The sequence below is a fragment of the Rhinolophus sinicus genome, chromosome 17, assembly GCF_057876585.1.
Source record: "Rhinolophus sinicus isolate RSI-liver-muscle chromosome 17, RSI-T2T, whole genome shotgun sequence".
NCBI lineage: Eukaryota > Metazoa > Chordata > Mammalia > Chiroptera > Rhinolophidae > Rhinolophus > Rhinolophus sinicus.
This window is the reverse complement of record NC_142517.1, coordinates 212,861,022-212,874,046: the sequence shown is the minus strand read 5'-3', so window position 1 is coordinate 212,874,046 and position 13,025 is coordinate 212,861,022. Positions and strand designations below refer to the sequence as shown.

Below are 13,025 nucleotides of genomic sequence, written 5' to 3'. Positions count from 1 at the left end.
AGCAAGCTCTAGACAAGATGATTCTAAAACTTACATGGGAATTCAAAGGACGTAAGGTAAGAAAAACAATCTTAAAACAACAAAATTGGAGGACTTGCACACCTTGATTTCAAGACTCATTAGTATAAAGCTGCAGTATTTAAGCCAGTTTGGCACTGAACCAGGATAGATAAATACAGCAAAACAGGGTGGGGAGGCCAGAAACACACCTGTACATATGGTCAGTTGACAAAGTGGCCAAGTCAATTGGACGTGGAAACTAAGTGTGTACCAAACGTTGCTTGAACAACTGGATACCTTCAGCCTGGATAAAATCGAACTGGGACCCATTTTCCACTGTGTGCACAAGATTAACGTGACGTGGATCATAAAGCTACACACAAAAGCTGACACTGTTGTTTCTAGGAGAAAACAGAGGAAGATATCTTCAGGATGGCAAAGTAGCCAAATGTTTCCTAGACAGGATGTGAACAGCACAGACTATAAAAAAAGAAATAAATAGGGATAAGTAGGACTTCATCCAAATTTAAAATATCTGCTCTTTGAAAGACATGATTTAGAAAATGAATAGGCGTGTGGCCAGTTAGCTCAGTTGGTTAGAGCATGGTGCTAATAACGCCAAGGTTGCCGGTTCAATCCCCGCATGGGCCACTGTGAGCTGTGCCTCCTTAAAAAAAAAAAAAAAAAAAAAAAGGCAAGCCACAGAATAGGAGAAAATACTCATGCACACGTATCTGACAGAATTCAGAATCTATCAAATAACCATCACAAAACAGCAATAAAAAGATAAAAATCAGATAATGAGAGCAAAATACTTGAGCTGACACTTCTCAAAACAAGATACACAAATGGCCAACAAGCACATGTAGAGACGCTCAACACCCTGAATCATCAGGAAAATGCACATTCGAACCAAGTTAGTCTCACGCCACTAGAAGAAAAGACAACACGGCGAGGAGGCGGGGCTGCCGGAACTTGCATACTTCTGGTGAGCTCCTGTGAGGGTGGAGAATGTTGCAGCCACCTCAGAGAATCTGCTGCAGGTCTTACAAAGTTAAACCTATGCTGACGTAGGGCCCCACAGTCCTCCTCCTAGTGATTTACCCAAAGGAAATGAAAGCGTGTTCACACAAAGCTTGCATAAGAATGTTTACACAACCGTATTCGTAATGGCTCCCTGTTGGAAATCACTCAGAGGTCCATCAACAGTGGACCAATGAACAAACCAATTTATCCATACAATGAAATAGCCCAGGAAACGAACACATGTGCTCCCACAACCACAAAGTGCTAAGTGAAAGAAGCCGACAATAGAGAGAATATACTTTGTGATTTCCTTTTTTGTGAATATACTTTTGTGAACTCCAATTACCTCATCTGTGGGGATGGAAATCAGATGGGGCTGGGGGTGTTGACTGGCTGGGGAGCTCAGGGGAGCCGCCACTGGATAGTACTTGTACCTGAATTCTCATCTCTGTGTCTGCTTCTGGGGAAGCCCAACCAACACAGGGCTGCCCTTGGAACAAAGGCCAGAATCTTCAGGCTGACTCACGTGGCCCTGCATGTTTGGCCCCCAAACTCTCTGGCCGCCTCTGGAAGTGCCCCTCCCTGCCTTTGCCTTCTGGATTTCAACCCTCTGGTCCTCTACGCTCCTGTGCTGATGACAGCTATGATGTGACAATGTCCCATTAGTGCCCATCTGTCCTGGTGGCCAGAGCACTGCGGGGTGGCCGGCCTCTGGTCTGCTCAGGGCCCTACCCCAGTGCACCTGGGTGAGCAGCAGGGACAGAGCCGGGCCAACCTCTGCTGCACACAAGGACACAGGGCGTATTAGGCTGCACAGTCCACCCTGCTCGGCCTGCCCCCGGGGGTTCTTGGGATCAGTGAGGACCTGGAAAAGCGGGCGTGGCTGACTGCCTGAAGCATAACCTTGTCCATTGTAGGTCAGAGGTGGGCCTGGTCTGAAACTTGCTGCGAGGGAGAGGTTGAGGGAAACCCTAAGTGAGGGGCAGAGTTAAGGGTTCGAGGGGGCCAAGCCAAGGAGGGAGAGGAGGCTGAGGCCCTCCCAGGCTTGCCTGTGTGTCAGGTCCTCCCAGGCACAGGTCCTGGCTGTGTGCTCTGGGCACGTTCTGCCCTTGTCCACGACTCAGGTCACACATCAGCCCTGTGGGCCATGGAGCTCCCCTGGAGGCAGTGTGTAATGATATGTTTTGCAGGTGTGAGAGCTGGGGTCTCTGCACACCTGGACCTCCAGCCCCAGGGAAGCACCAGGTGAGGATCTGCCCCCTGAGTTCACCCCAACGGAAGTTCCTTCCTGCCAGACTCTTCTGCAACCCACCCCCACACAGTGAGGACAGATGACCACACGGTTCTTTATTGAGTATTCCCAGGCCAGTGACCTGTGGGGGCTGTAGCTCATTTGGAGGAGCTATGGATCCTGAACCCAAAGGAACCATTTCTAGAAAGTTCCAGGAAGGAGAAGGGCCTCCTGGGCTGGGTCAGCAGCTATCCTGCCTCCTCCAGCCCATCCATCTTGCGGAGTCTAAGCCTGCACCGCCTGCCCCTCCAGGAGGGCGTGGCCTGGTGGCCAGGTCACAGCTTGTTCCGGGGGCAGTGCTGCAGGGCCTGCTGCAGGGCCTCGGTCACTCGGTCCGCATTCTCCCGGGTGGCATTGCAGCCCAGGAGGCCAATCCGCAGCACCTGGGGGGCAGACATGGGCCTCTGTGTGTGCCCTGAACCATGTGGGCTCCCCCAACGAGAGCATCACCACCCTGGGTACACCTAGGGGGCCGAGAGCTGCCTCCAGCCACACGGAGCCCCCCAGACCCAGGTAGACCCACAGAGCGTGAGAAGGGCATCTAGGGTGGCGGTCAGTAAAGGCCACTCAGAATCGCCAGCTCAGTGGGAACAGCTGGACCTGGGCACAGGACCTCCGCCTGGTCTGTGACACGACAGGAAAGGACATTCTGGGTGGAATAGGAGATGCTGCACTCCAAGACCTCACCAGCTGGGGGGAAAGTGTGACACCCCCCCCCACACACACACAGATCCCTGGGTTGGGAGAGGGTGCCCCCTTCTGGATGCCCTGCTATCCTGGGCCCTCTGATGACTGCTGACCTTGTCTGGGCCTGGACAAGGGTACAGTCATGGCCCCTCCACATGGGGCTGAACCTAGTTTCTGGGACCCCTCCCTCACCTTCCCCAAGGAGGGCCCAAGGCCACCCGTGATCTCGATGGAAAAGTGGTCCATTAGGTAGTTGACAATGTCCCTCCAGTCGTAGCCAGCGGGCACAGCCACGGTGGTGACGGTGGGCAGCCGGAGTGCCTGCAGGACAGGCTCGGTTCATCACTGTCATGACAGCTCGGGGCCTGCCCTACCCCCCTGGCCTCAGGCTTCCGAAGGGGGTGGGGAGAAGGGGCCTGAAAACAGTGAGGTCACCCTCCCCCAGCAGCCACCCCCACCCCCACCCCAAGCCAGTGACTGGCTAGGGCTCTGGAGACCAATGGGTATCTTCCAGCTCAGAGATCACCCATAACTACTCCAGAGGGCCAGGCTTTGGAGAAGACTGGGGGTATCGAACTAAGTCCTAAGATCCAGAGTCTAGGGAGCCATGGCAGGGACCACCCCTCCAGGACTGTCCCCACTCCTCCAAAACCACAGGACCCTGTGTCCATCTAAAGGGGGCTGGTCAAGAGCTGTCCCCTTCCCCACACCTGCTTCCCCTGCCCCCTGCCCTTGCACCCCATCCTCTACCTCCTGCTTCCTGCCCCCTGCCCTCTAACTTCTGCCCTCTGCCCTCTACCCTCTGCTCCCAGCCCCCTACCCTCTACCCCCTGCCCTCTGCCCCTGCCCCCTGCCCCCTTCCCCTGCCCCCCTGCCCCACCCCCTGCCCCCTGCCCCCTGCACCCTGCCCCTGCCCCCGTCCCCCACCCTCTGCCCCCTGCCCTCTGCCCCTGCCCCCTGCCCCCTGCCCCTGCTCCCCTGTCCCCCACCCTCTGCCCCCTGCCCCTGATCCCCTGTCCCCCACCCTCTGCCCCCTGCCCCTGCCTGCCCTCCTTACAGGATCCTTCACGAAGAGCTGGAGACCCAGCCCCTGTAGGCGCCCTTGCAGGTATGTGGTAGCTTCCCGGTGCTGCCGCCAGCTGTTCTCCAGGCCCTGTGCAGGGAGAGGGCACCAGGTGGGCAGGGCAGGGTCGGGGGTGAGGAAGCTGTCTGGAATCCACAGCAGGGGCAATTCAGCTGGGGAAGACTCCTCTCCTGGTCTGGACTCTGAGCCCCTGGAGAACCCCTTTGAGCCCCCAGGTTTGGGCCCTGGCTCTGGCCCTAGGCACTACCTTGGGGCAGGTGGAAATAGTCTGGGTCTGGGAGAGGGAGAGGGGACAGCCAGCTGTTGGCTCCTTGGGACAGGTGAGGTGGGGAGCTGGGGGGAAGGGGTTTGTGGGCCACACCCTGCCTCCTGCCTCCCCAGCACACTTACCCCCACAATCCGTATCCCATGTGGACCCACCCTCTCCCTGTCTTCAAAGTCACCCCCTGTGAGCACACGGCCCAGCTGGGTGCTGGTGACCGCCACCTCCATTCTAGCTTGGCCCTGGGTGGTGGCTTTATGAGCAGACACAGGGCCACCTGGCCTCCGGTGCAGCTCTGCTGCCTCACGGGGAGGCCGCCCACAGCCCTGGTCTCTTTCTGGCCTCTGGACCAGGGGCTGGCAGTGGCCCCTGGGGGACATCAGGACGGTAAAGGCAGGCCATGCTGCGGGTGGGCCATGTGTCCTGCCCTGTGTGGACGTTGCCCTGGGCAAACGTCACCCTGTCTCACCCAGTTGTTCCTGCCAGGCTCCTGCCCAGCACGGGAGCTGGGAGAGGCTGTAGGAAAGTGGGCAGGCGCTGGAGTTTAGTGTCACTTTACACTCATGACTGTCTCTTGGCCCTTTCCCTCCTCTCAGCAAACCTCGCCTCTCTCCTCAGAGCCCTCACTGGAAGCCTCACTAAGAACTAAGGTGTCAAAGCCATCCGGGCCCCATCACCGCATCTGCCCACCCCAGGGCTTTGTCCTCCTGGCCCCCCGCCCACAGCCAGCGCTGCCCCTCCTCCCTCACCTTCTCCGCTATGAGGGCCAGGCTCTCTCTCAGGCCGTACAAGCCGATGACTGGCGTGGTGTGATGGTATCTGGAGGATAGGAAGGGGCTTGGTCCAGCATCACTGGGCGGGGACGGGGCAGCAGCTTGGGGTACCCCAGCCCCAGCTTGGTCAGGCTCCCTGACAACAGGGCTAGCTCCCTTCCCAGTTTGGAAATTGTGGACTCAGAGCTGGACGGGCAGGTATCTCTGGGGGGAGCAGGGCTCACAGGGGCTGGCAGGTGCAGACACGGTGCTGGCTCCCAGCTCCCTCCAGACCCCCCTCAGCCCCAGTGGCTCCTAGAAGCTCACACTGCACCCAGTGAGGCCCCTGGGTAGGGCCAGGTCCCCATGAATGACATAAGGTGTCCCTGTCCCCATGAGTGACATAAGGGGCCTTGGGTTACGGCCAAAGCCAGCTCACAGAGCCCTTGCTTCATCCCTTCCTTTGAGCTATGGGCAAACCGAAGCCCAGGGATGGAGAGATGTGGCCAGTTCCAAAGTGTCTGATGCTGCAGGGGGACTTCTGCAAAAAGATGGGGGGCATGCTACTGCCCTGAGCCCCCAGGCCAGGGAGGAATGGGGCAGCTTGGATGGGGGCACTGATGGGGGGCTCAGAGCCCAGTGAGTAAAACTGCTGAGGGGCTGGGGTAGTGAGAGACCCCCCCCATGCCCCAGCCCCCCCGGCAGTCCCTCCCCTGCCGGCTCACGTCCTGGGCTTGTTGTCACAGCCCCAGAAGTTGGCCAGCCACTTGACGTCCATGTAGAAGGAGTAGGGCTTCGTCTTCCGCGTGTAGATCTTGTTTCTGGGGAGGAAAACCCGCCTGAGCACCTGCCTGTCCGGCTGGCGAGCCTGTGGGGCCGTCTTGCCAGGCCCTTCTGTTTTGCAGCAGTAAGACAAAAGGGTGGGAGCCTCAGGAAGAGAGCCAGAGGGGTGGGGACCCCTCGGGTAGCCCAGTCGTGCTGGCCCTTGGGCCTGGCCTGCACCTGTGCCACTGGCAGTGGCCCTGTCATGTGGGGATCTGGCCTGGCTCTCCCTTCCCAGGCCCCTTCATGGAGTCGTCCTGCCTCGCTCCCTAGGTCAGCGAAAGGTGACCACCATTTAAAGACAGGAGGGTCGGCTGCACTGGTGAGTCTAAACACATTGAAATGACGGGGGAACCTGAGGCTTGGGCCTCACCTGCCCTGGAGGCCACAGCACCTTAGGGTATAAACTGTGAAGCTGGGATGGCATTGAGGGGCCTCGCAGGTACCCTCGCTTCCCTGGGCTGGCAATCCAGATTGGCTGAGCAGACCGGGCCTCTGTGCCAGCTCTGGTGTCAGACGCAGCTACCTCCTCAACTCGCCACGCTCGTCTCAGGTTTCTCGTCCACACACAATTCCTGATCTTACCCCATATCGTCTCTGTTCCAGTAAACGGCACCAATTGTCACCAGGTGCAGCTGACGGTAATGGCCTGCTAGGGCTGGCCCCCCCCCCCTCCCCCAGCCCATCCTGGCCTGCTCAGGGTTTGCACACTGGGGACATGGGGGATGTTGGGGCTGCAGCAGGGAGAAGGCGGCGTGTGCCCCACCCCGTGGAGCAACTCCTGCATCAGCTCCTAAACGCTGAGCCGGGCTGGAGGCAGCGGGGGCTGGTACGGGACTCTAGTCCTCGGCTTGAGGCCGGGAAACTTCTGGAATGCCAGGCCCTGCACCCCACACACAAGCTCAGGCTCCACAAGGAGTGTCTTCTGGAGGCCCTCGCCCTCACCGTGCCCCTGCCACCCGCTCCGAGAGCCAGAGCTTTGGCACCCATGTCAGGGTAGGCACCTGTCTGGGGTGGGCACCTGTCCGGGGTGGGTAGGGAGCATTCTAGAGGCATCTCTGAGCATGAACCAAGGCCCTTCCCTCCCTCGCTCCGCTGCTCCCTCTTGGGACCCATCTGTCCTCACTGCACACCCAGCCCTGGATTGGGGGTCCAGGGGTCACTCACTTGGCCTTGTCACTGAAGGAGATGAGTGAGGTGCCCGGAGGGCCGTTCAGGACCTTCTGGGAGCCCGTGTACAAGACATCAATGCCTGTGGGGGTAGGGGGTACAGGCTCACGAGAGGCCGAGCACCACCCAGGGTGGGCTCATTCCCGCGGGGTGTCCCTCCAGCCAGGACCCAGCAAGCCAAACACAAGTTTTGGGGAACCTGGGGCCCCACCATGCAATTGGTCTGGAGCAAGGGGGGATAGCCTTGTAGGACCAAGCCTGTACCCTGTGGGATCTGACGCTATCTCCAGGTAAATAGAGTTCAATTGTGGGACACCCAGTTAGTGTCTGCTCGGTGTGGGGAGACCCACACTCTGGTGTCAGCATTGCGTGGTGAGTGTGGTGGGAGCAGAGGGACAGGAGGAAACGGAAGGGTTTCTTTCCACACCTTGAAGTCCTCGTGCTGGGACCTTTCACAGAAAGCCCACAGCTTCACCACCTGGGGGGGCCTTATGGTTCTAGGCAGCAGTGAAGGGGGGGAGGAGCAGGGCCGTGAGGCAGAGGACCCAGTGCTGCCCCACCTTAGGGGCTCACAGGGCCGGGCCCAGTATGCCCCCCTGGCGTAGGCAGGAATGTTCCACAGTTTATTCCTATGGGCCTAGGACTGGAGAGAACCCGAATGTCTACCAATAGGAGGGAGAAGTGTGGTGTGTTCACATAGGCGGTGGAAACTGAAGAGCGATGGCTTAGACCACAACACGGCGAGTCTCATGGACGGAGGTCATGTTGGGGTCTACAGAACCCATGAACCCATGCAGTGCCAGGAGGGCAGAGGCGGGGAGGGCATCCCGGGTTGAGTGCTGCCCTGCTGCTGTGGGATGAGCACCCTGGGATCTCAGGCTGCTGCCTCTTAGTGTGGCTTCTCCCTCCATGACGGGGCAGGGGTGGCTAGCCCGGGAGGGGCAGGGTGGCAGCTCGGGGACAGCTCTGCCACCCTGCACTGTGCCCTGGGCCCATCCCCATGTCCTTCCTTTCACAGCAGTGGTGGAAGGGCCATCCGATCAGTCCCCCCTTCACTGCCCCGGAAGGCTTCTCTGGGCTGGCCTGCAAGGTAACCCGAGCACGGTGCTCTCTGTGTGTGACAGGCTAGTGGGGCTTGGGGAAGATGGGGAAACTGAGGCCCAGCTGGGCCCAAACGCATTCTAGCCCCAGCACTTCTCCCACCAGCTTCTCCTGCAGGGGCTCCGAGCGCCTCCCCAATGCTACCCTCGCGGAGCTCGTCTTCCCACCTGCCCCCCACATCCGTGCCTGCAGCCTGGCAGAAACACTGGTGTTGGTTAGCTCCTGGAGCCTGTCCTGCCCCAGCCAGGGCTCCTGTGGAGACATGCCCCCACCCGGCAGGCGGACGGTGGGTGAAACCTTTCCAGTGAGGGCCTTCTGCTCCCTCAGAGCCCACTGGCTGGCTGGGGTGTCAGGGGCACATCCTTACCTTGCTGGTCCATGTGGATGGGGACCCCACCCAGGGATGCTACTGAGTCCACCAGGAGCAGGCAGTTGTACCTGGGGTGGGGTGGGGGCGTCAGCAGAGTGCAGCAGGAGGGGCTTCAGCTTCCCCCTCCCTATGGTGTTGCTGGAGGGGCCGTGAGAGCCTCTGGAAGCAGAGGAGCCTTCCACCTCCCACATGGGGCCTCCCCTGGACTCAGACCCAGGACTGGCTCTGCGTGTTAGCAGGAGGAGCCGCAGAGCGGAGCAGGTGTCACGGCCTCGGGGAGTGCCACGGTCCCAGGATCCACACACACAGGGACATGTGAGCGCTGGCCCAGGCAGCCTGTGGTCCTGGGGGCGCCAGGGGCTCTGAGCTCAGGCCCAAGGGTCTGTGCAGGCTCCAGGGACTGGGCGGCACACGCCTGGGCCTCCCTCTGCCACTGCCTGCTGACTGCAAGTTCAGAGCCGGGAGGACAGGGTCCAGCACAGCCTGAGCCAAAAGCTTTGCTTGTCCTCCACCTCCACGCTTCCTTAGAAAAAAGGCGTAACGAGTGCCACCCTGGGCACAGAGGGACAGGTGGATCCATGGGAGTCACAGCCCAGGTTACAATCGTGAGCTTGACTCACTGGACAAGACTCGAGGGACAGGCTGTCGGAGCTGGGGCTGTGCCCAGCGGCTCCCACGGACCGTGCCTGGTTGTGGGGTTTTTCTCCTTCCAGCCTGTGGTCAGCCCTGCAGAGCAGGAGGTCACAGGAGGGAACCCACCCCAGTCCAAGGCCCTGTGTGCCCCCGGCTGGGGTGGCGGAGGCCAGAGGAGGGAGGTCGAGGGCAGGAGGCTGCCCTGGTGCTCGGGGGTCTCAGGGTGAGGTGGGAGAGGGCCCGCAGTTTCTGGGACCTGGACAGCTGGGCCAGCACCAAGCCCTGCCCAGCAACAGGGACTGGTAGGCAGTGGGCCCTGGGGCGGGGGCACAGAAGGGAAGAGCCCAGCCAGACTCAGCACAGTACGGGGGTCTCTGGGAGGGGCTTGCACCCCACACCACGTGACAGAGGCTGGGGGGAGAGTACAGGACGGGGACTCTGTCCCCCCCTACCACCTGTGCAGGAGGGACTTGTCAGCACCCCCATCCCCACCCCAACCTGGGCTGAGCTGTGCTTGGCTCCACCCCCAGCATGGCCACCTCAGCACAGGCTGACCTGCGGGCACAGGCTCACCTGCGGGGACAGGCTGACCTGCGGGCACAGGCTCACCTGTGGGCAGAGGCTCACCTGCCGGCACAGGCTCACCTGCGGCAGAGGTCCCCATAGCCGTCCAGAGGCTGTAGCACGCCGCTGGAGGACTCCCCGTGGGTCAGGAACAGCAGCACTGGCTTGTGCTGGGCCAGGGCCTGAGGGGGACAGAGGTGACAACTGTGGGCAGAACCAGTGGGGGCAGGGGCCTTCCCGGGCCAGCCAGCGCCTCCCAGGGGACTTCTCCTGGTGAGGGCAGGGCAGGATCGCCCCACACAACACTCCTCCCTGCCATGGTTGGTGCAAACACTCCTGGTCTCTGTGTGCTGGGCAGCTTGGCTCTGCAAGGAGGGCTTTTTCCAGGAAGAAAGGGAGTTTCTTCCAGAGACCCAGGAAAAGTGGCCCCGTCCCGTTGGGGCCTTGGTGAGGTCAGCTGAGTCCCCAGGATCTGGGCTGGTGGGACTGACCGTGCCCAACGGGAGGGGCTGGCACCCCAAGTGTTGGGGCCTGTGCTGCTAACCACCTCTTGCCTCCGGCCGCTCCAGCCCTGCTCACAGGATGGGGCTCCTGTTTCCCTGCTGGGCAGAAGCCTCCCTATTGGGCTCCTCACCTGCTCCCAGTACCGCAGGGTTCTTCCTCGGTGGGTCACCTAGCGCCTCCCAGCCCCGAGCTCACACGCTGGCAAGCCCCCTCCCTTCCCCGGGGCCAGCGTACCCCACCGTACCTCCTCTACCTCCTGCAGTGTGTAGTGGCCTCCGGGGTCCTTGGTCATTGGGTGCACTCGGGCTCCTGGGGGCAGGGGCAGAGTGAGCAGTGAGCCACCCCCTGACCTGGCACACAGGGCAGAGGCCAGTGTCAGGGACAGAAGCCGCGCTGAGCAGGCCGGATGAGGGCAGGGACCTGCCACCCCAGCCCCAGCCACTGCATGGAAGAGGAGGATGGAGTGTGCTCAGAGAGCCTGCTCTTTGTGAACCGAGGTTTCGGGGTGCCCTGGATGAATGTGGTATCAGGCTCAGCTCCACTGTCCCTTCCTCAAGCTGCCGTCCCTGAGCCCCGCCAGGCCAGGCGTCCCCAGCAGTCCTACACTAGAAACAAACGAATATTTGCACAGGACCGACCTGGCAGGTGCTTCTCAGCAGAGGGTGGCTATGGAGGGGCCACGGGTTTGATAAGGGAATGAAGGATGGAAGGAATGGATGGAGGAGGGCCTGAGCAGGCTTCGCCCCCTGTTGGGGCTGGGGGCTCCAGGAAAACAGGCCCTTGTTCTACTCCCTCTCTTGGAGCCCTGTACCCCCTGCACATGGAGCCCCAGAGCCATATGTAGGAGGGGTGGAGGCCCCAGGACCATGCAAGCTTCAGGGGAGGGCCTGAGGCCAGGTGTGTGGGGTGGGGACAGGGCAGGGGCCTGTCCAGGCCGAGCAGCAGCGGGCAGTCAGAGCCATGGAGCATGGATACCGAGCTCCACCTGGGGTCCTGGCCTCTGGGCCCCCTTGAAAACCAGTGTGTGGGCCAAAGGGGACCAGGTGAGGGGTCAGGCCCCGCCTTGAGCCATCAGACGTTGTCCATTAACCGGACGGGGTTCGGCCATGTGCGGAGCTGACTAATACAGGAGTTGCATGATGTTTCCAAACGCTGGCTCAGACATTAAACCCAGGGATCACCCTGCTGTTGGTTTTGTCTCCCTCTTTAGAAATTTCATTCTAATCCTCCATATTTTGTGACTCCAGAGAGAGAGCTGTTTCTGAGATTTTGAGGGGGGATTTCAGCCTCTGAAACCCTGTCTGTGACAGAGCAGAGGTGACACCTGGGGACCCCAGGGAGTTGCGGGAGCTGAGACTGGAGTATTCCTTGCAGTGCCCTCCCTTGTGCTCCAGAAATAGCTGTCCTCAAACTCAGGGAGACCAAGGGGTTGGGGGCCCCTCAAGTATCCCAGTGCCCAGGCTGGCTGGGAGGTGGAGGCCACACAGGGAAGGGAGGTGGGGGCTGCCAGGCATCCAGCCAGAGGTGGGAGACCTTGGGGAAGGATGGAGCAGAGCCACACCCCACCCTCTGCTCACTCCCTTACCAACTCGCTCGCCGATTTCAGCTGCCCGCTGCCCCCAGATGCCATTGACTCCGACTAGGAAGGGGTCCCCGGGCTCCAGGAGGTTGACCACGGCGGTCTCCAGGACGCAGTGCCCCGAGCCGCTGACGGCCAGCGTGAGGGGGTTCCTGGTCTGGAACACGTACTGGATGCCTTGCTTGATCTCGTCCATTATCTGGGGGGGTGGGCGTATAGGTCAGACCCGCTCCTGCACCCCCACGCCGGGAGCAGGCAGCGGGGCGGCCGCTGCCCCTGAGGCCCACCTGGAACATCTCCTTGTGCATGTGGCCAATCATCTGCAGGCCCCCGGCCGCCAGGACGCGCGGAGCCAGGTTGGAGGGGCCGGGCCCCAGCAGCAGCCGGCTGGGCACCATCAGGGGCTTCAGCAGGGCCTCCGGGGGGGCCACCAGCAGCTGGTGCGAGGCCATGGTCCGCACCCAACCTGCCGCCCGGGGCCCCAGGGCCGCACTGGCCGAGGTCAGCGCACGCAGCATTTCCCAGCTGGCCCCGCGCTGGACGCTGGGCGCTGGACGGCGGTCAGAGGTGAGTCCTGGTGGAAGGGCTCCCGCTCCGTGGCTCCTGCCCTTGTTACCTGACCCTTGTTAATGCTTATCCTGCGTGTCAGGGCCTGACAGCAGGGCTGTTGAACCCTCAGCTGGGGAGGAGGAGCGTCCGAATCCAGTCGATAAAAAACAGAGTCTGGAGAGCTGTCCTCTACTTGCCGCCCCTCCTCGGGGCTCCTCTCAGCTGCCGGGGTGGATGCCCAGCCCAGCGCTGTGCTGGGCCCACAGGGTCCCTGAGTTCTTCCCAAAGCACCAGAGAGCGAATAATTCAGGCTCTGCAGGGCTTACAGTCCGCGTTGCCCATACTCAAGCTTGTTGAGGCGCAAAAGCAGTGGTGATGGCGTGGCTGTCTGCCAGTAAACCTTTATTTACAACACAAGCTGTGGGCCAGATTTGGCCCAGCTGAGGGAAAGACTCCATTTAGAAAATCTATACGCCCTGTGCATGTAGAAACACAGGCGTGCACACCAAGGACACGGTCATTTCTGATCCTTTTGGAAATCAATATTTCCTCCGCCCCTCTGTACCCGCAGCCCTGAGGATTGGCATTCACACGTGAACCAGGTGCACGGGATGCCTCCGCTTGCTGAGTC

The 13,025-nt window shown here is 60.8% G+C and overlaps 1 protein-coding gene across 2 annotated transcripts; it reads right to left on the bottom strand.

The window, feature by feature from the left end:
* Positions 1-2,358: 2,358 nt before the first annotated feature.
* AGXT (alanine--glyoxylate aminotransferase) lies at positions 2,359-12,764 on the bottom strand. 2 transcript variants are annotated; one of them, XM_074316295.2, is made up of 11 exons: positions 12,133-12,764; positions 11,852-12,044; positions 10,511-10,575; positions 9,844-9,944; positions 8,563-8,633; positions 7,092-7,176; positions 5,828-5,923; positions 5,100-5,169; positions 4,062-4,157; positions 3,197-3,325; positions 2,359-2,700 (listed from the first exon to the last, which is right to left on the bottom strand). In XM_074316295.2, exons 1-11 carry the CDS (start codon positions 12,361-12,363, stop codon positions 2,593-2,595), a joined length of 1,245 nt encoding a protein of 414 aa, XP_074172396.2. In that variant the 5' UTR covers positions 12,364-12,764; the 3' UTR covers positions 2,359-2,592. The 2 variants fall into 2 exon arrangements, with proteins under 2 accessions (XP_074172396.2, XP_074172394.2); XM_074316293.2 differs by having other exon boundaries at positions 4,062-4,209; positions 12,133-12,499.
* Positions 12,765-13,025: the final 261 nt, after the last annotated feature.